Here is a 26,636-nt window from a genome sequence, read left to right on the forward strand (position 1 = left end):
AATACTCAGTGGGAAAGTTACTCTGCCATCATGTTCTATTATACCATCCTATTATGACCATCATATTATTTTCCTATTTGTTGTGTTTCTCACATTTAAATGTTAAATTCAAAAGAATAGAAACCTTGAGACTTTCTCTTTATTATTCATAATTGCATTAGTAATCCTTTGTCAGGACTAGGCATATAATAGGTAAACAAATGAAAGATGGAATTTTAAAAATCACCAGAACAAGCATGGCACTGTGATGTATCCCTATAATCCCAGTAACTTGGGAAGCTGAGGCAGGTGGATTACAAATTCAAGGCCAGCTGGCAACTTAGTGAGATGTTATCTCAAAGTAAAATACAAAAATTTAAAGGGCTGGGGATATAGCTAAGTAGTACAGTACGGAGGTTTAATCCCCAATACCACAAAATAAATAAACAAATAAAAGGTAAATCAGAGCCAAGCCCAGTGGTACACAACTATAATTCCCAGCAACTCTGGAGGCTGAGGCAAAGAGGACATAGTTCAAGGCCAGCCTCAGAAACTGAGACCTTGTCTCAAAATAAATAAATAATAAATCAAACAATTAGGACCACAGCAGCTGTGGTGAGAATGTAGATCAGCCAAAATACTTATATACTGCCAAAGGGAATGTAAGTGACACAACCACTTTGGAAAATCAAATTTTCTTAAATTCTGAACATATGCATAACCTTTGGCCCAGCAATTTCAACAGAAATACAAAATATCATCAAAAGACATGAACCAGGGCCAGGCATGCAGAGAAGCTTAGGAGGCTGAGGCAGGAGGATCATGAGTTCAAAGCCAGCCTTAGAAACTTAGTAAGGCCCTAAGCAACTCAGCAAGACTATGTCTCTAAGTCAGAGGGATGGGGATGTTCCGTGGTTAAATGCCCTGAGTTCAATGCCTGGTACCCCCCACCCAAAAAGTCAAGAACCAGAATATTCATAACAGCACTATACAGTGATGAAATTAAACCAACTACAACTACATAGACAACAAAATTATATGAAGCCAAGGAAATCAGACACCAAAGGTAAAAAAGTCCTGAAATCTGCTGATTTCCTTATGCTGCATCTTCAGAAGAACTCCCCATTATTTTAACTTTTCATTGAATTACATATAGAAAAGTGTATAAATGAGAAACACACAGTTCAATCAACTCATTGCTCTTTCTCACCTTCCACCTAAAACTTTATCTCACCTACCATCAGCATACAAATTTCTCAAGAAAAATGGTGAGTGGACTGGAGAGGCTGGTCTGACTTGGTTTAGAAAAGGCTTTGGTTTCTAAAGACATCAGACACAGATGTCAGATATTAGAAATGTGAAATATGCACACCACTCAGTCTAGGAGTCACATTCAAGGGAAACAGATAAAGGAGTTGCTATAAAAAATTTTGAGCCAGTATGGAAGATTGAGACAAAACTCGTTTTTTATAGACTAGGGATTGAACATTTGGCTTTATGCATGCTAAGCAAGTGCTCTACCACTGAGACACACCCCTAATCCTTTTTAAATTTAGTTTGAGACAGGATCTCACTAAGTTGTGCAGGGTGGACTCCAGGTTGTGATCTGCCTTTTTCAGTTCCCAAGTAGCTTGGATTAAAAGTGTATGCCACAATGCACAACCTGAGCCAAAACTATCTCATTTAATTCTTATGATAACCCTAGAACAATATCAGTACACAGTAAGTGTTCGATAATATTTCCTAAATTAAAGGTATATATGTTAGTATCAAGGTGAAAACTACTGTCCAATTTTATACAGGATAGCACAGCCTTAACTCAAGACTCTAAACATCCAGATTCCCATGACTGTGCTCTTAAATGCTTCACTTTACAACACACAGGGATTGTAAAGTGAACTGCATAATGTCTATGAGAGCTTACTTCTGGTGGCTTATAACAGTAAGTCAGGCTTCCTAGTCACTGAGTAAGAAGAGGTCAACTGGCCCTCAATTCCCTCATTCACAAAACAGAAGTAATAGAACCTTCCTTCCTTTTGGCTAATTTTATTTATTAAGTACCAATTGTGTGCCAGGCACTATTCTAAAATTATTAGTGAGAAAATGCAAAATTATAAATCCACTCTCTTACATTAATTTGTATTATTTTTAATATAACTTAATATTTTGGAACTCACAAGTCATACAAAATGTTGCAAATAAATTCCAGGGAATTCAGAAAACTTATTTTTTTAAAAGATAAATCTATTCTTTTTGTTTTAATATTTTTAGTTATCGGTGGACACAACATCTTTGTTTGTATGTGGTGCTAAGGATCGACCACGGGCCGCACGCATGCCAGGCCAGCGCGATACTGCTTGAGCCACATCCCCAGCCCCAGAAAACTTCTAAAGTTCACATACGGCCCTCTATTACAGTTTTAAAAAGGTTGCAGAGAAACTTGTTAAACCAGGCTCTCACAATGGAAATGCCACTGGCATTCAAAAACTAACACAGCAGAAAAGAGGATACCATTATTCATATTTTACAGACAACTAAAACTAGATCTAATCATTGCACTTTTTCTTTGAAGTACTGGGGATTGAACCCGAACGTGCTTTACCACACCCATCCACCCTTTTTATTTTTTATTTTGAGAGAAGGTCTCACTAAATTGCTTGGGGCCTCTTTAGGTTGCTGAGGCTGGCCTTGAACTTGTGATCCTCCCGCCTCAGCCTACTGAGTTGCTGGGATTACAGTCTTAAAATACAGCATCCTGTTTAATCATTGCACTTTCACAAGTAGCCGGGATAAGGATCTCGCACCTCATTCAAGTCCACTACTTTTCCCAATTGCCACATTAAAAGGCCCTTCGGTTGCAGACTGAATTCGAGGAAGCAGAAAGGGTGCCATTACACTTTTCTACTGGAAAGAATGTGGATGGGAGCCTATAGTTAAAAGCTGCTCATCTAGAGAAATCTGGGTAGGAGCCTAGGCATCTCAGCCACGAAAAATGACCTAGACAAATCTCTGGAAGCAATCGCTACATAGGCAAAACCGGGAAATAGCGTCTGATCTGCCTTCCCTGTAGCGCTTGTGTACTACACTATGGCTCAAGAAGGAGATGATGCGAGGAAACGCAGATGGAAGTAAAGGCTTAGACCATTTCTGAGAGTCTGGGATAACTGAGGGTAGAATGCACACGCTTCTCAGGTGTGGGTTTCTGGCTTCCCCGCTGCAAATTCTTACTCCCTAGCAGAGCAGGAACCCTTTTAGGAAACGGGACGTGGGAAACAGGGCCACTCCTAGCAGGATTAGAAAAGTGCCAGGGCACTGAATCGGCTTTCGGTGCATGTCTGATGAAAGAATCAATGAGTGAGTCTGCAAAGAACAACACCCATAGTTCGAAGCTGAGGTCACTCACCTGTCCCCCAGGCCGCCACATTCACCGGGCGCTAAAGTTTCCTCGGGCTGGTCGTAAGCCTTCTGCTTCTCACCTCCCGTACTCTAGGAGCTCCGGGCTTTGCAGCAGCTCTGACCTGCCCCACCTGGATTCCTCCTTTACAGCCACAGGCCCCACGCGGTAGGCAAAGTTGGTCCTGGATTGGAATCGAAAGAAGCGCGAGAAAAGAAAATTTCGCGCCAAACGGCATGACCCCGCCCCCCAGGCTATCGCCGTAGCTTGGCGTCAGTGAGCTCCGCCCACCTAAGGGGCGCATGACGAATATCCGCCAACGTGCCGCGGCCATCATTGATTCGATCGGCGCGCATTACACGGAAAAATTTCAACAAGCAGCCGTTTCCGGTTCCGAGATCGTCGCCTAAGCAGTTTAAAGAGATTTCCTTCACCTTTCTCCTTCCCTTTCAATTTTTTTAAACCGGATGTGACGCATTAAAGGACCCGACGGAAATAGAACTAAACGCATTCTAAAATGGCGAACCGTACAGTAAAGGATGCGCATAGCATCCATGGAACCAACCCTCAATATTTAGTGGAGAAGATCATTCGGACACGAATCTATGAATCTAAGTACTGGAAAGAAGAGTGTTTTGGACTTACCGGTGAGCAAGAGCGCGCGGATCCCCTCTGGACTATCTTGTGTCCCGTTTCTCCAGACTCGGTGCCAGTAGGACCAACTCTGGCGGTGGTACCAGAGAGGTGTATGTCAGTCATCCAGAAAAAAGCGCCTGTTGTGCGTCTTGACTAGTCTTGAGCATTGAGGACACTAATGAATCTGATGGGATCTTATTATATTCTGAAAGGCGTCTTAGTTGAGACGTTCCATATTTGACGATAGCCTCCTGGGTTACAAATAGTTTTAAACTCAAGGAGCCCAGATATAATTCTTTGACATAATTCCCGCAGGTCTTAAACGAACATCCCCATGCCCAAAACCCATAGTCTTGACTGTCCTTAAATCTTCATCAGTTCTAGTATTTCCATGTTCGCGTCCTCTTGAGAGAAGTCTTCTAGGTGGTCTTCAAATCTTTTTTATTTTTTTTTTAATTCTGGCATTAAGTCTTTGTACTGTGGCACTGGCTGTGGGCCTTGAGCAAGTAAATCACTTAACCTTTCTTAGCCCTCATTTTTCTTACGCGGAAATAGGGACAATGCTGGAACTTAAACGGTTTGTTGTAAAGATTAAATGAGCCAGGGGCAGTGGTACTTACCTTGTAGTCCCATTGACTCAGGGAGCTGAAGCAGGAAGATGGCAAGTTAGAGGCCAGCCTGGGCAACTAATTTAGCTAGATCATGCCTCAAAATCAAAGGAAAAAAGGACTGGGTTAGAGCACTTGCTTAGCATGTGTGAGGCCTTGATTTGGATCCCCAGTACTACTCTCCACACACACACACACACAAAAAAAAAGATTAAATGAGGTAATATGAAGTGCTTAGCAGAGTACCTGGCTTGTAGTAACCTTCAGTTTGTATTAACTGTTGTGATTATTATTACTGTTACTAAGGTGCACTTGTTTTCTTAATATTGGATTCTTTTTTAATTTTTAATTTTATTTATTTATTTTAATTTTTTTCATTTGTTGATGGACACAATGCCTTTATTTTTATGTGGTGTTTAGGACCGAACCCAGTGCCTCACACTTGCTAGGCAAGCAATGGACCACTGAACTACAACCCTAGACCCCTAATATTGAATTCTTGATGACTATGTAGAAGCTACAAACCTTGAACTATTTTCAACTCCAAGAAGAAAAACTTAAGGCCTAATATGTTGGGATGTCACTCTGATTTTCTTTCTTTCTTTCTTTCTTTTTTTTTTTTTAGCTGAACTTGTAGTAGATAAAGCCATGGAGTTACGGTTTGTGGGTGGCGTCTATGGTGGAAACATAAAACCAACTCCCTTTTTGTGTTTAACCTTGAAGATGCTTCAGATTCAACCTGAAAAGGATATCATTGTAGAATTTATAAAAAATGAAGACTTCAAGTAAGTGCAATTTTGACTAACATAAAAGCTTCAATTTATATTCAAATTATATTCAATTTCAATTAAAAGGTTCAAAGTGAGGCTTTAGTTAAGTTGGGTGAACATGATGTTTCCCATTTGCATAGAGAGTTCCATTCTAGCTTTTTGCCCTGAATTTGTATTTTGCATGTTATATTAAGCTTCTTTATTTTCTCAGTAAGCTCCCCATCACCCCTGCCAGTTTTGCACATTAATTGAATATTTCTTAAGCAGAACCGATTGCCTAATACATTGGGAGGTATAGATATTCAGGGGCAGAGAAAACAACATAGGGTGATAGTTAAGAGGTGTTATATCTGGACTCCTATGCAGACTTTGTTACTCAGTAATTGTGACTTTGAAGACATTCCTTAATTTTCTAGGCTTTTTATAATCTGGAAAATGTGGTCAATAATACCTACTCATAGGGTTTATAGGAGAGTGATTTAAAGAATATAGTACATGTATATCAACACAGTATCTGTTGCATGGTAAACGACTAAAAAAATGTGAACTGCTCTTTATTATTACCTATCATAAAGGAATTTACAAACAAATGTACAATTCTGCTTCTCATAAAGAAATAGATGGATTTCAAATGTCTGTTAGTTATTTAAGATGTGAGTAAGAAATTAGATAGATAGGTGATAGAGAAAAGGAAGAAGTTTTACAAAACATTAACAACTAGAAAATAGCTAAATTTAGTTAGGCACTTGCTGTATGCTGTGTGCTGTGCTTAGCACTTTACTTGCATTTCTTATTTAATACACAAGTCAGTAAATTTGGTAGCATTGTCTCCAATTTATAAGGATTAAGAAAACAAACACCTTGCCCGTTGTCACAGAATTAGTAAATTATAAAATCAGAATTTCAACCCAGATGACTAACTTTTTTCCAGAATCCACTTTCCTGGCTATGTGTACTTACTCTGTTATTAAATTCAGTATCTTCTTTGATTCTCAGAATAAACCTCTGAAAGTAACTAGATTTTACCCTTGTTTCACAGATGATATATCTGAGAAAGTTGAACAAAATGTACCAAGTTTCCACATCTAGTTAATTGATAGAAAGGAAACTTGAATTCATGTCTCCATGTTTTAGAAGTGTTTGCTCTATACTGCCTAATAATAGCTTTTTGTCTGCCAAAGAGAAGAAAGGACACACTTATACAATGCTATCATGAGAAAAGCCAGTTGTAAAACTTAGAAACTTCTTCTTAGAAACAGGTTGGCCTGTTGCTTCACTGTTATGTCTCTGTCAGGTATGTCCGCATGTTGGGGGCACTTTACATGAGACTGACAGGTACTGCAATTGATTGCTACAAGTACTTGGAACCTTTGTACAACGACTATCGAAAAATCAAGAGCCAGAACAGAAATGGGGGTAAGTATGATGCCAAATCTCTAGACTGTTTTATATATATATATATATATCTTTTTTTTTTTTAAGGTGTAGATTGACACAATACCTTTATTTTGTTTATTTACTTTTATGTGGTGCTGGCATTCTTAAAGGAGCTTTTATTTCACCAGTATTTCTATTCTTACATTGTTACATATTCTGAGTACTCCTCTTCATTACATTGTTATCTTCTTCTATCAGGTCTTTCATCTCTCTCATGGGGACTATTCATTCTATTAGCTTCCAGTTGGCCTTTCAGTCTGTCCCTGTCTGCTTCCCTTTCTGTCTGCATCTTAAGCTAATCCCTGCTTTGCATCTTGTACTCCTTCCACATGTGCTCCATCTTACAAGATCCAGAATGGCTTTTCCATAAAAAAATTGCCCTAGCACTCCCAGATAAAGTAAGTTTTCCTTATAGTACATCTTCTCTAGAACTGTACTTCGAATGTAGTATATAGACTAAGTGTATTCTTTTATTTTTTAATATTTTGTTTAGTTGTCAATAGACATTTATCTATTGCTTGTTGTTATAGAATTAGTAAATTATAAAATCAGAATTTCAACCCAGATGACTTACATTTTTCCAGAACCCACATTCCTGGCTATGTGTACTTATTTTGTTGTTAAATTCAGTATCTTCTATTCATATGTGGTGCTGAGAATCGAACCCAGGGCCTCACATGTGCTAGGCAAGTGCTCTACCACTGAGCCACAACCCCAGCCCCAGTGTATTCTTACTTACATAAGAATCCTATTGGAAAACAGTAAATTTATACAAAGGGGCAACTCTATACCTTTTATAAAGAGATACTTTCTAAACTAAGGAAGGCTCTGGAGGGAAGCAAGCAAAACATTTTGTCACTAGTGTCATAACAAAAGATAGTAACATTTGCCTTTCTCTTCTACATGTATTAACAGTAGAAGTATAATTTGATATAGGTTAAGTATCCCTTATCATAAACGACTCAAAACCAGAATGTTTGAGATTTCAGAGTTTTTCAGATTTTGGAACATTTGCATAAACTTTACCAATGGAACATTTCTAATCCAGAAATCTGAAATGTTCTAAAACTGAAACATTTACATATCATATTTTGGATTTTGGGATTAAGGATGCCCAGTTTATATTATACTTTAAACTTTTATTAACTTATTAGTTTATTCATTGGACAAGTACCAGTGACATGGCAGGTGCTGTATTGTATACTAGAAATAACATGGTGAACAAGATGGACATGGAATTGCCATTGTGGGGTTAATTTGCTTATATTTTGTTAAGACAGGATTTCTCAACCTGTGGATATTTTGGGCTAAATGATTCTTGCTATGGGGGTTGTCTTCTGCATTACAGTATCCCTGGCCACTTCCCACTAGATGAAAGGAGCATTCCCTGTATATAGGGTGATGGGGTTGTGCAAAATTACCTGTGATTGAGAACTATGGAACTGTACTATGGAAGATCTGAAAAGCTGTTACTTCATGTGGCAAATAAGATACATGTTCTATGTTTAGGAACATTGTGGGTTCATGAGAAATTAAATTTGAGTTGTATGATCTATTAAAATTAATATATTCAAGATCACACCTACATAATTCAAGACTTTTTGTTTCATCTTTCTTGCTAATTGTGACAACTTCATTTATCCTGTAAGCCCTTACTTCCAAATAGGCTTGGCACATAGATAGCCTCATAAAATAAATATTATAATTCTTTTGGGGCTTTGTTTTTTCAATGTTGTTATCTATACTGGTCAGCTTTTTATCTCAGTGACCAAAATACTTGATTTAAACAAAAGAAGAAAGATTTATTTTGGATCACAATTTCAGAGATTTCAGTCCATGGTCAGTGTGCTCCATTGCTTTGGTCCTGAGGCAAGACAGAACAGAACAGAAGGTTATGACAGAGGAAAGCTGCTCAACTCATGATAGCCAGAAAGCAGAGAAAGAGTCTGTAGATAAGAAATATCCTTCCAGGGCACTCCACTAAATGAGCTACTTCTTACAACTAGGTTCTGTCTCCCAGTGAGTTCATTATCAGTGAATTAATCCACTGATGAGATCAGAGACCTCAGTCACTTCCCAAAAGCCCCACCTCTGAATGTTGCTGCATTGTGGACCAAGTCTTCAAACCATGAATCTTTAGGAAACACTTCATATCCAAACCATAACATTATCTAATCTCTTTATTTCCAGTTTGCTTGAGCTAATGATTTTTTTTCTTTCAGAGTTTGAACTGATGCATGTTGATGAATTTATTGATGAATTGTTGCACAGTGAGAGAGTCTGTGATATCATTTTGCCCCGGCTACAGGTAAGAGACAGAAATCTGTTATCAGGGTCACCCTTCCCCTCTAAGATAGGCAGATAGACAGTCACACATACATATTAAAATTTTACACTGAAGCCCTGGGTTTGGGGGGTCCTCTTAATAAGATTTTATATCTATGAAAAAGAGGATAGGGAGTCAGAGGGAACAAAGTGTTTGAAAGGTGATGCGTTAAAAGTTAGCATAGGGAAGTGTTCTTCTTTAGAATGTCATATCAGGGATATTGTAGCCCAAGTAGTGATTTTTACACTTTGTGAGCAGCTTTTTCCAATTCACGTAAAAAGCCAGACTATAAAACAGATTAAAAGAGGGCTAGGAGATGGGAGTTGAGGCCTTAATTCCTTAAATTTCCCCCTTTCATCATCCTGCCACCTTACTCTACTAATAGAAGATTATCCATGAACACCCTTCAGGATTGTGTTTTATGATTTTAAAACTACTTTCGCATATGATTTTAAAACTGCTTTTGCAAAATTCCGAGGGAAAATATGGTAGGTAACCTAAGGGAAAGAGAATAGGTAGAGAGATGACCCATTGGGTAGATGACCCAATGGGTAGAGAGAGGAAGTTAGAAGTTTCTTTGTTGTTATACCTGATTACTTATAGCACCTGGTCCTAGTTTCTGTCGATAAAATGAAGAAAGTGGTCTTTAAACTTTGTTTTGCAGATATTGAAAAACCCCATATATTCTAACCCAGATAGTTCCTTTCTCCTCTAGGTTATAAATGGAGCTCGAGTAGGGAAACTTCCTTTGAAATAAGGCTTTTAAAGTGACTTGTTTGTAGTATAACAGACACACAATAAACTGTATTTTAAATTATAAAATTTGATAAGTTTTAATACGTGTATACCCACATGAAACTATTGCCACAATCAAGATAGTGAATCCCTTCCTTCCGCTCCTCTCACTTAGCCCTGTTGATGTGTTGTTGTAATAGATTACTTCATGTTTTGAAATATAAAACATTTTTTCATTCAGCATAAATATCTTTAGATTCATCCATGTTATGCATGTGCATTGATTTGTTACATGTTATTGCTGAGTAGCACTCCATTGTGTATAGCTATTTACTTGTTCATGCATAATTAGGGAATACAAGGTCAGTATACAAAAATCAATTGTAGGTCTATACACTGGCAATGAACAATTAGAATTTGAAATCTTATTAAAAAGACAACATTTATAGCAGCATAAAAATATAAAATAAGAATATTTTGTCAAAAGAGAAGCAAGACTTGTACACTTTATACTACAAAATAGTTTAGCATTACTGAGAGCAATTAAACAAGACATAAATAAATGGAGAGATATACAGATGTTCCTCAACTTGTGATAGGGTTACTCCCAATAAACCTATTTTAAGTTGAAAATGTATTTATTACACCTAACCTACTAAATATTCTAGCTTAGCATAACCTATTAGAACACTTACTTACATTAGCCTGGATTTGAGCAAAATCATCTAATACAAAGCCTACTTGTATAATGAGATAGCACATTATACTATAGACTACCGATTTTTTACCGATGTGATCACATGACTGGGAGCTTTTGCTTACTGCCAGCTCAGAATCAAGAAGTATGTACACCAGTGTCAGTTGTTTAAAAGTGAAAATATTTATTACATGCATTGGAAAAAATTGTTTACAAATTGATGTTACCTGTTTATGTAGAGCTCTTTAGATGTAATAAAATAAAAGCCTTAAGTAAAAAAATGAAGGAGTATGTACTGCGATTCGCTAGCTTGGAAATAGATGATAATTCAAAGTGCAGTGCCTACTGAGTGCATTTTACTTTCACACCATGATAAAGTAAGAAAAGTAAATTGGATACCATATGTATCACATTGATGTTATATCTTGTACAATAATTTAATATTGTCAGTTCTCCCAAATTTATTCAATGCAATCTCAATCAAAATCTTAGTAAACTTGTAGAACTTGACAAGCTAATTCAAAAATTTATATGAAGTACAAGGGACTTAGAATATCCAAAACAACTTTGAAAAAGAACTGAGGAGGGAAATTGAAATGTGACTTATGTTAACATATTACCAAGAGATGTGCTCTGGTATGCCTCTATGTGTCCTGATTAAAGTAACTCTTAAGCCTACCTTTTGTAGGGTAGGGGTGTAGCTCAGCGGGTAGAGCACTTGCCTAGCATATGCCAGGTCCTGGGTTCAATGCCCAGTACCAAAAAAAAAAAAAAAAATTCCAGGACTATCTTTTGACCTGATTCTATTCTTCTCAAGCAAACTACAGCTTTTAACTTTTTTTTTTTTTTTTTTAACTTTTTTTTCCCCCTTGAGATGAGGGTCTCAAAGATGTTGCCTAAGCTGGCCTTGAATTTGTAATCCTCCGTTTCAGCCTCATAATCAGCTGGGATTATAGGTGTGCATCCACAGTGGCCCAGCTCCAGTTGAGTTTTTTGGTTTGTTTCATTTGTTTTTGTTTTGTTTTGATACTGGGGACTGAACCACTTAACCACTGAGCCATGTCCCTAGCCCCCTTTTATTTATTTTGAAACAGGGTCTCGCTAAATTACTTAGGGTCTGGCTAAGTTGCTTGATGCTGGCCTGGAACTTGCAATTCTTCTGCCTCAACCTCCAGAGTAACTGAGATTATAGGTGTGCACCATCATGCCCAGCTTCCTGATGAACTTTTGTTAGGTGCACCCTGACATTTGCAAGGTGTTGCTTTGAATTCTCATTCCACCAAACACAGACTCTAAGAAGTGATATATTGATTTCATAGAATTTTGATAGAAGATGAGTGAGAGCTAGATAGCATACAAATAATACTACTTATTCTACAGCTACCCATCTAAATCATTCAACATTCTTTATTTCCTTTGAATAAGAAAATGGTAAGGGGTCTTATCACTCAGTCAGTCCTGACTGACTTTGCCTCTCAGGTTCTTAGTCACTGCTAAGCCATATCCCAAAAGAAAATGGAACCAGGAGATGAACTGTTTGCTTAGGCCCAATTCAAAATACATGAAGAATCTCAACAGCTTCCTGGATCTTGGGTCTGATGAACATTTGGTGTTATTCTAAGGCTAGGCCTCTTCTTTTGGAAATAATACCCAACACAGTCTCAGCCATAAACTTATTGGCCCTTGGATTTTTTAAATTTAAGTTGTTGATGGACACAATACCTTTGTTTTATTTTTGTGCAGTGCTGAGGATTGACTTGGTGCCTCATGCATGCTAGGTAAGTGCTCTACCACTGAGTTACAATCCTAGACCCAGCCCTTGGATTTTATGTGTATATAAAGCTCACATATTTGGCTATACATATACTGATATTTTAGTGACATAACAGTATAAGGTCAAAGAAAACAGAACCAATAGAAAATGAATTTGTTCCCCTCAGTTTTGTATTTATGATTGTAGGGTAACTTAAAAAGAGTATATAGACTCCAGATGTATTAAACTCCTTAGGAAAATCTGAACTGTCTGAGGTACAGTTACCATACTTTTCTGACAATTCAAGAAATGCAGTGTTGGGGCCTCAGGACAGAGAAGATGGCAGTGATCCCTTTTTTATGTTCTCTGTAGAAACGCTATGTGCTAGAGGAAGCTGAGCAACTGGAACCTCGAGTTAGTGCTCTAGAAGAGGACATGGATGATGTGGAGTCCAGTGAGGAGGAGGAAGAAGAAGATGAGAAGGTAAGGCTTACAAGAATTTAAGGGTTGGGAAAGGGTGGAAATGAGCTTTTTGTGTTTTGTTTTCAGGCTTCAATTTTTAACAAAAAAAGGAAATGCCTCATTTTAAAAGTATAAATCCTTGATTCATAGCTCTGCTATTTATAATAGGTGTATTTTCCTAGCAAATTCTGGTTACCTGTAGATGATTATTTTACTGTCATTCTTTAAAGATATTTTTTATTAGTACACAATCCTAGATTGAGAGTTTTTTCCCACAGCACTTTTAAAATACTGTTCAATCCTCTGGCAACCATTATCAACTATGAGTGGTCTGCTTTCATTCTAATTAGTTTTTTTTTTTTAAGAGTAATCTGTGATATTTTTCCTCCTGACAGCTTTAAGATCTTCTCTTTGTTATTTTGTAATTTTATTATGATCTGACTCAAGTTTTCTTTTATTGATTACTTCATTTGGTGTTTGTTTTCATTTTGCTTTCCAGCTGTTTTTCCTCAGCTCTAGGGTATTAAGGCCCTTGATCTTGTCTATTGTCTCTCCATTCTCTAAGGGGTTCCATTAGAAATATGTAAGTTCTTATTTGGTCCATCTTGAAACTGTTTCTATCTTATTTCAGTCATGTATTCTGCTTAATTTTTTCAGGTATTTTTCCCAGTTCACTTGTTTTTTCCTATACATCTCTTGTTAGTTGTTCTGATTGTGCCTTTAATTACTTATACATATCATATATAACTCATGTTTTCTACCTGATAATTCAGTGTCAGTCTTGGAGGTGTCTACTTCTGTCTGTTGCTACTACTGACTCTCGGTCATAACATCTCACCTTCTCATATGATTGCTGATGTTTGGTGCTTAAACTTGATTGATGAGGTTGCTCTGGTGATAAACTGAAGGTGGAAATTTTTCCTCCAAAAATGATTTGCAGTCATTTTTGCAAATGGATAGGCATATGTTCTAAGAACATCATTATTCAATTTTATTATACAATCATCATCAGAGTATACTTATAGAAACTTAGATGGTATGGATCATTTGGCATAACTTTTTTTTTTTTTTTTAACAGTTCTAGGGATTCCACTCACGGCCTTGTGCATGCTAAGCAAGTGTTCTAGTACTGAGCTATATCTTGAGCCTAAAATTAAATTTAATTAATTTTTTTTTTCAGTACTAGGATTGAACCCAGGGCCTCACATATTCTAGACAAGTGCTCTACCACCACTGAGCTAGGTATAAACTTAGAAAATAGGCAGTAATTTAATATGCTGTGGAGAGCAGAATAGAAATGTGAACCCTGTCTTGTAGGTTAACTCCTATAAAGACATGTAACCTCTCTACGATTGTCTGCAAATTTAATATGTTCCAGTAAAAATAGCAAGTTTATAAGTGTTTCTATAATAACATTAATTGTGTGTTCTAAACCTTACATGTAATGTGTGTAGAAAATAAGTGCATGCTAAAATTATTAGGGTTTATAGGAAAAAGATTGAGTGCACTCTCTCAGGAGGTAATACATACAGTCCAGGCTGATCACCTTGCTATGGCTAGAAGTTACTTCAATATTAAAAATACACAAAAAGCAGTAGAAAAAGTAGAAATGCTGGCTTATGTATTGAAACAGTCAGTGCAAATGGAAACATATCCCTGAGGCCCTAGGCTTCCTGTAAAGTAAGTGCAAAAGGCAGGGCATTCGTCCACTAATTAAAAGCATTACAGGGCTGAGGTGCTCTTCTGTAGGAAATGAATCAAAAGTAGACATTCTTTTTTCTTAATGGAAAATTTCAATGACATGCTAAAGTGGAGAAAATATACCTCCATATACTCATTACTCAGCTTTTAGCCATAATCAGTCATAACCAATTTTCTTTCCTCTGTATTCCAACTCAGTTAATCCATACTAATTTTTTTGAAGTACATCACGAACATCATGAGTTCATACTATTTTAGAAAAGATAGAGGCTCCCATCTTAAGCAAAACCATGATACCATCCATCATCATTCCCTCCTGCAAATCAACAATATCATCAAGTATTGAAAGTTCGCATTTCCCCAGCTATCCTATATATTTTTTTTTATTTTTAGGTGGACACATATCTTTATTGTTTTTACGTGGTACCGAGAAATGAACCCAGTGCCTCAGGCATGCTAGGCAAGCCTGCGACCACTTGAACCACATCCCCAGCCCCTTAGGTCCTGTGGTTTTTGTTTTTTTTTTTTTTTTTTTCAGTTTTCGGTGGACACAACATCTTTATTTTATGTGGTGTTGAGGATCAAACCCAGCGTCTGACGCATGCCAGGCGAGTGCGTTACCGCTTGAGCCACATCCCCAGCCCCATCCTGTGTTTTTTTAAAATGTGGTTTTTTTTTTAGTTGTAATTGGACACGATACCTTTATTTTATTTACTTACTGAGGTGCTGAGGATCAAACCCAACGCCTCGCACGTGCTAATGTAGTGCTCTACCACTGAGCTACGACCCCAGCCCTATCCTGTATTTTTTAATAGTTTAATTAAGTGTTCAGTGTCCATACATCATAGTTGTTTTTTTTTAATTTTTTTTTTTTTAGTTGTTGATAGACCTTTTATTTATACACCATGTTGAGAATCAAGTCCTCTGCTTCACACATGCCAGGCAACTGTGCCACCACTCAGCCCCAGCCCCATCCCCATCACAGGTGGTTTTTATGACTCTTAAAGTGTCTTTAAGTCTGTAAGTTCCATCTTTCACTGTTTTATCGTACATTTTTGTGATATTATTATTATCAGATCATTTATCCTACACAAATTTACCGTCTGTTTTTCTGATTTTTATTTGTGATGTTACTAATATTTTCCTGTGCCCTTTGTATCATTTCCATTAGTTATTAAATCTTGAGGCTTAATCAGATTTGGGGGGTTTTATCTCCTTTGAAGTGGAGCAGCACTATTTCATAAGCATAAAGTCTATCTTGTTTCATTTTTTGTTTATTCTGAGAGAGAGGGTCTTGCTAAATTGCTACAGCTGGCCTCAAACATGCAGTCCGTCCTCCATCTTCAGCCTCCCAAGTCTCCGGAGGAGACTTTTTTGATGTTAGGATCAATGCCTAGATCCATTAGGTGTTGTAAAATGGTGATATATTCTAATTTTCCATTTTTTCAGCATTTTAATCTGAAATCCTCCTGTAAAGAAAACACCCCCAAATGAACATTTAGTTTTTCATAGACAAGGCAAGATTAACTTTTCCTTTACCAGTTTAAAATAATGAATTTGGTTCTCTAGTGCCTTCCCTAGATGCCTTTTTGTCCTTGGTAATATTTTGAGCTCCTGGATTTAAGCAGATGTGGTATTATATCATTCATCACTATCTACATTTATGCTCAAATTTTCCCATCTTTGGCCCATAGAGGCTTCTTCAACTTAACTCCTGAGGTTTTATTAATACTTTCACAGAAGTCTTTTTTTGGGGGGTGGGGGTGATACTAGGGATTGAACCCAGGGATAGTCTATCACTGAACTACATCCCCAGTCCTTTTTCATTTTTTATTTGGAGACACAGTTTTGTTAATTTTCTGAGGCTGGCCTCAAACTTGTGATCATACTGCCTCAGCATTCTGAGTTGCTGGGATTGTAGGCATGTACCACTACACCCGGTTCACAGAAGTCTTTTATACATACCATCCTTGGTTTCTCACGTAACAAAACGTTCCAGTCACATTTTGTATACTATGCCCCAGACCTGGAATTAACCATTTCTCCCAGAAGTTCTTGGGTTTTTTTTAATAGTAAATAGTATTCAGATACTGCAGTCTAGGCACTATAAGTGGTCATTGCTACCAGGTTAATTGGTGTTGCTAGGCCTTTACATTTGGCAGAAGTAGAGGAATCTTTAAAAAAAAAAAAAAAAAAAGATTAAAATACTTTGTATTTAACATTGTTGGGGCTGGGGATGTGGCTCAAGCGGTAGCGCGCTCACCTGGCATGCGTGCGGCCCAGGTTCAATCCTCAGCACCACATACAAACAAAGATGTTGTGTCTGCCAAAAACTAAAAAGTAAATATTTAAAAAAAAAAAACACTTTTTAACAAGTTGAAAATCCAACTTGTTAAAAGAAATACTTATTTCTTATTATACTCACACAGTCCCAGAATAATAATACTAACACTAGGAATAATAATAGGATTATTGAAAACTGTTTTCTGGTAGTTCTTTTTAGTCTTTAGGGTTTTCCCTGCAAGTAGTCAAATTATTGTGTTGTATAGTCACTTAAGAGATAGACTTGGGACAGGATGGGAGGAGAGAATAATCAGTATTACTAAACAGCTGTCTGTAATAAGCCTGTGGCCATCACTTACCCATCTGTTTCCAGTTGGAAAGAGTACCATCACCTGACCACCGCCGCAGAAGCTACAGAGACTTGGACAAGCCCCGTCGCTCTCCAACGTTGCGCTATAGGAGGAGTAGGAGTCGGTCTCCCAGAAGGTAAGGCTCTAGTCCTTGACCTTTTCAAGGGAGATTTTGAGGATTATACCCTAGGATTAGATTGTAGGAAAAGAAAAATGCTAGTTTATGGAGAAATGTTTGCCTGATGTCTTAATGATCTATTACTACAAAATGATCACTCACAAAACCTCACTCACAGATAAAAAATGTTTCTTTAGTTCACAAGTATTTCTCAGTGATGTAAGTGGGGCTCATAAATGCAGTGTTTGGACTATACGTTATGTTTCTCACTTGTTTACTGATACAGGATAGACCTTAGCAAGGATGGCTAGGGCAACTTTTCTGTGTCTCATCCTCCAGCAGGCTAAGTTAGCTATGTTCTCAGTGACAATTGGAAAATTTAAGAGCAAACAAATTCATTCCTGCAGATATTCTTCCCGTATCTGCTTGTATCACATTTGCAAATATCCCATTGACAAAGCTAGAGTTAAGAGTGAGCAGGTGCTACAAGTTACATGACAAGACATGGATACAGAGAAAGGTAAAGAATAAGAATCTGGGCCACTAGGTTCAATCCCTAGTACTTGCCCAAAAAAGAACTGGAGCTATTCTTGCACTCTGCCAACATCAAGTACACTAACCTAGGCTCTCTTCCTCCTCTTTGTAGGCGGAGTCGATCTCCCAAAAGACGAAGGTAGGCTTTCAGTCAATTTTGATGAAGGAGAGGGTTTGGGGAAGGGTTGTTGGTGTTGTGTGTATATTGTCAAACAGATCTGGTGGGTTGACCAGTCTTTTCAATAGCCCCTCACCCCGCCGAGAAAGGCATCGGAGCAAGAGTCCAAGACGTCACCGGAGCAGGTCCCGCGATCGACGACACAGATCTCGCTCCAAGTCTCCAGGTAATAGAATTTGGGCCTTGGTGTTACTTGTCTTAAACTATGCCTCTTTGATTTCTTTGATATGTGTTAAAATATAGGAATGCCTCACTGTTGCTTAACAGAAAAATAAATGGATGTAGAATTTGAAAATTAGGGTTCACATCTTGAGTCTTTGCTAATATGATAATGGGCTTCAGGTTTTTTTGTTTTCTGGCACTGGGGATTGAACCCAGGGGTTCTTTACCAGGGGTGCTTTACCACAGAACTACATTCTTAGCCCTTTCTATTTTGAGACAAGGTCTCTAGTTAAGTTTCTGAAGGTGGCATGGAACCTGCCAAAGTTGGTCTCAAACTTGAGATCCTCCTGAGTCACTGGGGTTACAGGCATGCACCACTGCTCCTGGCCAGTTTCTCATATAGTAGTGGTAGAAACCCGACATGGTGTTTGTGAAATTAGCCATAAAGCTCTGAAGGTATATGAAGTGGTTTCATTAGTACTAATATACACACACACCAATTCAAAGAAGTATTATCAACAAGAGGGGTCCCTAGCATAAGCCAAAAGAGTGTTGAGCTAATGGGAAGAATTGGGAGAGATGAGGATACCAGTTTAAGAATAAAAGGAAAGAATCTGACTTATCCAATGACCTTTTCTTCTCCAGGTCATCACCGAAGTCACAGACATAGGAGCCATTCAAAATCTCCTGAAAGGTATGGGTAGAAAGTCCCAATTACAAATGAGCTAGACCCAAAATTTCCATGTTTTGATGAAGATAAGAATTTCTCATTTTAAGACAAAGTAGGCCTTTGCCCTCAGAATTACTAGGATTATACCTCTTTTACACTGTGTGTTTTTCTTTGTAAGATTATGGCTTTGGATAACAAATGAGCTATGTATGGTCTCAGTAGACCTAGGTTTTAAAGTACCAACGACAGTGGAATGTATTACCACAATTCATATTACACATATAAAGCTCAATTTTTCACATCTCTGGTTGTATACAAAGTGTATTCACACCATTTGTGTCTTCATACACATACTTAGGGTAATGGTATCCATCTCATTCCACCATCTTTTTTTAACCCCCATGCCCTCTTTCTTTCCCTCTCACCTGCTTTTGCCCTATCTAGAGTTCTATCTAATTTTCCCATACTCCCCCTCCCAACCCCAAGGCTCCTTATATCAGAGAAAGCATTTGGCATTTGGTTTTGGAGGATTGGCTAACTTCACTTAAAGCATTATATTTTCCAACTTCATCCATTTACATGCAAACGCCATGATTCTTTTATTGCTGAGTAACATTCTATTGTGTATATATACCATATTTTCTTCATCCATTCATCTAGGTGGGTTCCACGGTTTAGCTACTGTGAATTGTGCTAAAGCACCAACTTTCATTTGTTCAGCTTTTATTAGAAACCTATGTACTTTTAACCTCTGAAAGAGTTCATTTCTTCAATGATAAAATTGGATAATAATGCGCAACTCTGTTGCTCTGAGACACACAGACATACAGACACACACACACACAATTTAACCCACACTTTTAATGACTATTAGGTGTCATCTCCATCCTTATCATTGTCAACCATATCATGGACTTTCTCACAAATCCTTCGCTGCTTAATTAATAATTTATATATATTGCCATTTCAGGTCTAAGAAAAGCCACAAGAAGAGCCGGAGAGGGAATGAGTAGTGAACTCAGCTTTTGAGTATGAGGGTATCTACTCATGTGGAAGAATTAAGATCTGTTTTCCAGGCAGCTTTAAGAGCAATTTAGTTTTTTCTTATCAAGTTTTTCTACTTTTTTTTTCTTTTTTTGGTATGAAAAAGGTGCTGAGTTTTGCCTCCTTTTTTGAACTGTAATCAATATCTTTGAGGGATGATGTTTCTTCATGTCAGTTTTTGACCCAACTAATAACTATAACTGTATTCAAACTTATGAGGCTAGGAAAGGATCTGGGGGTTGGGAATATGAATGAGAAAGGATCTGGCCACCTGATGAGCGACCCTTTTCTTTTTTGTTATTAAACCCGACATAGACATTTGCCCTTTTTTTGTTGTTGTTGTTTAGTTTTTGGTTTGCTTGGTGGTTAGAACTGCTTTGAGAGTCCTGGGATATATACCTTTCCTTCTTTAATAAAGGAAAAATGATTGAAGGGCAGGGAATGAGGATAAATCAGTAAAAATATAGTATCTTTTTTCCCAGCAGTAGAAAGTGGTAGTAAACCTGAAAATTGACTGGTGAGCTGCACTTTTGCAGGATTAGAATGCATTCAGACATAATACTTTATCTGGATCATTCAAGCCAGTTTCATCAAACAGTTCAACAGTAGCATTTGACACCTTTATACAGCACATTCCTGTATAGTACCACTTTGTTGTTCCCCATAAGCCTTGAATTCCAGGTTCAGATCCTTAGCCTTTATTCTGCAGATACTGTTCAGTAGCAGTAGGTCTAAAGAACTGGAAAAGATTTGATGGAGAGCAAAGTAGTAACAATCATGGTTTTGACCCAAGTTGTTCAACAGTCGTACAATTAAAAAGTCAAGGGGCTAGGGTTGTGGCTCAGTGGTAGTGTGCTTGCCTGGCATGTGTGAGGCATTGGGCTCGATTCTCGGCACCACATACCAATAAATAAAATAAAAATAAAAACTAAAAAGTATTTTTAAAAGAAAGTACAGTAGGAAGACAGCTTTTTAGAAGGGTAGAGAATGAGGATAAATCAAGGTGATGATGAAAATGACGCATTCAATTTAACAAGTTTAATTTGAGGCAGTTATGGTGTGCAGTGTAACTAAATAAATTCCGGATGGTTTAAAAATAGGGATACAGTTCAGCATAGTGATCTAGTCTACAACTGATGTCTATGTAATTGCAGAAGACGTAGATGAGATTGATTGCCCAGGGTGTGCATCTGTAGGTAAAAGATGAACAGCACCATAGGCAACACCAACATTATTGACAAAGCATTACAAGTCACCTATATAAAACAAGTGAATTAGTCACAAAGAAGAATTAGAAGAGAGTAGGTCAAAAAAGCTAAGAGTCTAAGGCCACAGATACAAAGTAAGGACTTTTAAATGTCCCCATTGGCCCTGATGGTCAACAGAGTATTAGAATCTCTGCTACAGAAGTTTAGAAGTTGGAGTTATAGCTCATTGGCAGAGCACTTGCCCCTCATGTGTGAGACATTGGATTTGATCCTCAGCACCATATAAAAATGTATGTGTATCTACAACTAAAAAACAAAAGTTCTTTTTACCTGTACTTACCTGTCCTTCTTTAATAAAGGAAAACTGATTAAATGACTTCCTACAGTTCTAGTACCAGGAGGAATTTTGAAGACCAGCTTGCCTTATAGGATCCAGCTTCCTGGAAAGTCATCTAGTCATAGGATAAACATTTCTGTTGCTCACTATTGAACTGAAGGACTTATACAGCAATATTAAAGCATCTTTTGATCTACTTGAGCTTTCATATTCTTAAGTGATTCCTTTCATGACAACACCTGAATGAAAGTTGTCCCCGAGAGCTGTTATGCCTTATGATACAACTACAAGCACCTCTACTTGAGGCTATTACAGACTCCTAGCAGTTATTTCTGTACTAAGGTAATGTAGGTGAAAAGGAAAGGCCCATGGACCAACCGAGTCATTATGAGTATATTATTAAATAAAAATTTAATACTAGCCGTGAAGATTGAGGCCAGGAGTATCATCCCTGGTCAACTTAGACCCTGTCCCAATATAATTTTTTAAGAAGGTTAATATACACACCCACATATTTTACTGGGGACACTCATGTTTTTATACTAAAGTAAAACCCTCATACAAATTTTTAATAACGGAAACAAAAACCTCCCCAAATGTAAATGTTCAATGCACAGTTATTTAAATATATGACGACTTTGGACCAAAATTGGGGCAGCATGACAACTTTATAGCACAGAGCAAGGCATCCCTATTCTTTAATAAGAAAAAAAAAGATGTGAGCTGGATATGTTGAACATATCTTTCAAGATCATTTTGATAAATCAGAATTCTAGTGTTAAAATTTTTTTGCTACAATCTATATTAAATGTATTTCACAACTTACCTTTTGTACATATATATACTTTGTGCTGAAACAAATTTTAGGAAAGAATTCTTACTCCTTATGCAAAATGCATGTTCAGCATCACTTTCTACAATTTGAAATAGTGTCTTAAATACTACTGGGCACAAGGACTTCTTAATGCTAAGAAATGAAGCGAGATGGGTTCCCAGGGACAAAGGAAATAAATTGGAACCTTCTCACCAGCCATTAACAACCCAACTTCAAGCCCATTCCACTAATCTTTCCTGTTATTCAATAAATATGCATTGATCCAGAAAGAATGATGGCTGTCACTCCCTCAAGAAGGTTAAAAGTAAAATTTCCACACACACTGTATACACTGAAATCATAGTAACTCTGGAGGCTGAGCAAGAGGATCCCATGTTGGAGGCCAGACTGAGCAACTTGGAGAAACACTGTCTCTAAAAAATAAAGAAGACTGGGGGGGGGGCGTGGGGGGATTGTGGCTCAGTGTTAAGAGTATATCTGGGTTCAATTCCCTAGTACAAAAAATGTATATAGGCTCGGAAAAAAAAAAAGATTAAAACAAATGGAAAATAGGATGGGTGGGGCTTAGAAAAGTTAAAATTTTATAAATAGAAATGAAAGTCTCATTACACACCACAAAATACATTTAGATGCATTGGTGCATGCCTTTGATCTGAACTACTCTGTAGGCTGAAGCAAGAGAATCACTTGAAGCCAGCCTGGGCAACAGCAAGAGCCTGTCTCTAAAAAAATAAAGCATAGAGAAAACAAAGGAAATAAAAAATTGGAAAAGAAAGCTATCAAAATAATACCAAAAAAATATACAAAAGGAACCCTAGCATTCTCAAATATCCTAATGAATTAAAAAGACAAGAAATTATGTTAGGATCTAAGCTGAAAAATCAAATAACAGGGATGATGCAAGATGGTCTGAGCTCATGTAACAAACTTATGGAATGCAGAAAAGCAGAAGGCTCCAAAGTTAGAATTTCATATTTTGCCAAAATTTCCGTAAACTAAAGTCAATATGCTGGGTGTTGTGGAATATGCCTGTAATCCCAGGCTAAGGTAGGATTACAAATTTGAGGCAAACCTCAGCAATTTAAACCCTGTTTCCGAAAACAAATTTTTTTACTTTTTTTTTAAAAAGTAAAAGAGGACTAGAGATATAGCTCAGTGGTAAAGCACCCTTAGGTTCAATCCCCAGTACCCACCCCCAAAAAAATTTATAAAGGGAATAAATATTCTCAAGTATGTAATAAAAGTATACAGTGGTGAACTTTGGGAGAAAAAAAAAAAAAAGCCTGGTAATAAAATTTAACCAAATAAGAAGAGAAGGCTATAAAAGGAGTAGTAATAAACATTTTAGAAACTTTTAAACAAAAGAAATGATTATAAGGTTCAAATTAATATGAACATGGTCCTATGTAGAAATAATAAACAGAAGTAAAAGAAACTCAAGTTTGTTAGTTTCATCTATCATATAGGACTGGTGGTGCACACCTGTAATCCCAGTAGCTGAGGTAGGAGGATCTCAAGTTCAAAGCCAGCCTCAACAATAGCAAGGCACTAAGCAATTCAGTGAGACCCTGTCTCTAAATAAAATGCAAAATAGGGCTGGGATGTGGTTCAGTGCCCCTGAGTTCAATCCCTGGTACCCTCAACTCCCAAAAAGAAAAACACCAGCCTCTTTACTGTTTTCCATAATTGTCCTTAATTTTAAGAGGAATCTTTTAGAATTAAACTCTTATGGGGAGGAGGGGTTTAGCTGAACATTTCTTCAGTTTCATATTTGTTTTCATTCTATTGAATTCAGGTGAAATCAATTTGCTATGTTTGTTAAATATGATATATGAGCCTACTTTTGTAAAATTGTACATATCTCTGAGATGGCTAGAATGAGTGAAGCTTACAAGGTACTAATACTTATTTCTGTTTGATGGACTTTTGAGTGTTTTGTATACTTTGTACTTTTATATAATGCTATTTTTCCTCAATAAACACATGAAATTTTTTTTACAAGGAAAAAATAACTTAGCAATATAAAGGTTTTTTATAAGCATAACTAATACATTTATACTTTGTTGGTTGCTACTGCAAATTGGTAACCACTCTTTTGGGAGGGCAGTTGGACAATATGTAGCAGAATACTTTTAGAACTTTCATCCTTTTACTCAATAATCCCATTTTTAGGAATTCAACCTAACAATAAATGTACATGTAAATAACTTTATCCTATCATTGTTTTACATACATTTTATATATATGAGAAAAGCTAGAAACAGCAAAAAAATGTATCTGAAGAAGACTGGACAAATAAATTATACATTGTATCATTTATGTATTTTTGAATAATCATAATAGCAAGGGAAAATTTAACCTTCATGTCAAACAATATAAAATATTTCACAACAATATGAACTCAATAGTTGTGTGAGTGTTCTCTCTGGATAACTTAGCTCAGTTGCTCTTCTATGAATTTGAATTCATAATCAACTTTGCAAACTTATAAAACTGAGTTACTGTTGGATAAATAATAAACTAGAATTGTCTGTTTTTCAACTTGGACATTTTGCCAGTTATTGTACACTGGCAGTTACTGAAAGGAAAAGCAAGATACTGAAAGTTAGTACTATAATTCTGTAAGTAAAACCAAGGTTATTAATTACCAGGTTATCGATTAATAACTTTTGTATACTTATAGTATACTGCCTTCAGGAAGGAAAGCTAAACTGGGGGGCATTCTGTGTTACAGATTTTGTTGTTTTTTTTCAACGAAAATTTCAGATATATACAAAAGTACGGAGAACATTAAAATGAATACCCATGTACACTTCATCATCTGTTCTCCAAGACTGGAGGAAGATGAAATATTTGAACATTAATTTTCAAGGAAACCTTGATACTTTAAAGTCACATTTTCAGTGATGAAATAGAGAAGGTACCTGTAGCCATCATCTTCATAGGGTTATGAAAAATCCAAAAGAATAAGGGATTTTTCATGAAAAGATCCTAAGATGTGTATATCTGATTTAGAATACTCACTAAAAATAAAACAGATCTTTGATTTCCTGTTATCCATCATCTTACCCAGATGAATTAACCAAATTTGACTCTTATAAAAAAAATTTATTAACTTAAAATAGAACCGCAAATACAGACAAAAGCAACTTTCTGAATATATTCAATATACAAGTATGTAAAAGAAAAAGATTTTGAATCTTCATGTTGTAGTTTTATTTTATTTTTTTACCTTTTAAAAAGTTTTTGGCACTACAAGGTTCTGTAAAGAATAGAAGTGACAAATTTAAAACACATGAAATCCTTTCCTAATTCTTAAGAACAATATATATATAAAGTCTGAAGCAACCAAAGTATGAATACAGCTAATAGAAAATAAAGAATGTAATTTTTAAATTCTCTCTTTATACAATTCATCAAGGTTAAACAAAACATAAAATTCCCTTAAAAATAGGGTAATAAAATAGATGAAATTTGTATCACTCAATTTAGTGATACTAGTAAAAACTATAGTTCATATTTATATACAAATAATACAGTGTTTAAAAACAGTCTTAGAATTTAAATAAGCTATCTAAACGTGTTAAAATTTTAAATCAGGACCTGATTTGTTTTGCTTTCCATTAAATGTCACTTTTTCTGCTGAATGTAACTGACATTGAGGTACGGATACCCTTGAGACAGCAGGATTGGCTGGTTGCTGTGCATCGGTAGACCAGCTGAAAGAAAATGGACTCGCATTACTCCGACACGTTTCCTCTTGGTGGGTGGGGACAACGCTCTCTACACCGACGGGTGGCACATCTGTCTGTTGGATACAACACAGACAGGAAACTGAAAGGCTTGTGCCTATGCATCTGACAACCCCTTAGAATTAACTTATAGGTAATTCTCGTTTTTCCTATTTATATAATAGCAGATGAAGCATGACAAAATATTTGGAGAGAAAATAATAAAGAAAAGCAAGAGGGAAATATAGGTATATGCAAGGAGATGAGATAAAAAGAAATGAAGGGGAAGAATCAATGAGGAGAAACATACCACAGAAGAATTTCAGACTCTTCTTTGCTGGAAAGGCTTGTATAAATGGTAATAACAACTTCCCTCAGCCCTACTTATCTACTCAAGATAAGAACTCAGTGAATATTCTTCTGCCATCCTATAATACTGAAGTGCCTCAGCAATATATGAATAATTTAGGAAGGCTTAAATGTATTAAGCTAAGGTTTATACCAGAAGCCTCCCTGTCAAAACAGGTATTTTTGAGGCAAGTGGATTACATGAAATGCTCCTAGTTCCTGGAATTTTCAATTTATAATATTCATTACTCAGGTAAAGCCACCATGGGCACTATTACACCACCAGCAGATTATAAATTCCTAATGTCATTCAGGTTCTATTTTTACTTAACAAAGTTAT

General features: G+C 36.7%; 2 protein-coding genes across 7 annotated transcripts in view; one reads left to right on the forward strand and one right to left on the reverse strand.

Moving 5' to 3' along the window:
- The window catches only part of Tut4 (terminal uridylyl transferase 4), a 148,431-nt gene that overhangs the window by 729 nt on the left and 121,066 nt on the right, over positions 1-26,636 (reverse strand). For all 3 annotated transcript variants that reach the window (XM_078026248.1, XM_078026247.1, XM_078026246.1), the window contains exon 30: positions 3,383-26,025. In XM_078026248.1, the coding sequence (XP_077882374.1) occupies positions 25,958-26,025 (68 nt within the window). In that variant the 3' untranslated portion in view covers positions 3,383-25,957. The remainder of the gene's footprint in view (positions 1-3,382; positions 26,026-26,636) is intronic.
- Positions 3,886-26,636, forward strand: part of Prpf38a (pre-mRNA processing factor 38A) — a 40,118-nt gene continuing 17,367 nt past the window's right edge. The window contains exons 1-10 of one of the 4 annotated variants that reach the window (XM_013358978.4): positions 3,886-4,020; positions 5,243-5,402; positions 6,682-6,803; positions 9,047-9,132; positions 12,708-12,818; positions 17,155-17,267; positions 17,896-17,922; positions 18,000-18,127; positions 18,769-18,817; positions 19,764-21,578. In XM_013358978.4, the coding sequence (XP_013214432.1) occupies positions 3,891-4,020; positions 5,243-5,402; positions 6,682-6,803; positions 9,047-9,132; positions 12,708-12,818; positions 17,155-17,267; positions 17,896-17,922; positions 18,000-18,127; positions 18,769-18,817; positions 19,764-19,806 (969 nt within the window). In that variant the 5' untranslated portion in view covers positions 3,886-3,890 and the 3' untranslated portion in view covers positions 19,807-21,578. Of the gene's footprint in view, positions 4,021-5,242; positions 5,403-6,681; positions 6,804-9,046; positions 9,133-12,707; positions 12,819-17,154; positions 17,268-17,895; positions 17,923-17,999; positions 18,128-18,768; positions 18,818-19,763; positions 21,579-26,636 lie in introns of those variants that run through there. The other 3 variants (XM_021726837.3, XM_005326067.5, XM_021726836.3) reach the window with 3 other exon arrangements.

The sequence above is a fragment of the Ictidomys tridecemlineatus genome, chromosome 11 (assembly GCF_052094955.1).
Source record: "Ictidomys tridecemlineatus isolate mIctTri1 chromosome 11, mIctTri1.hap1, whole genome shotgun sequence".
Lineage (NCBI taxonomy): Eukaryota > Metazoa > Chordata > Mammalia > Rodentia > Sciuridae > Ictidomys > Ictidomys tridecemlineatus.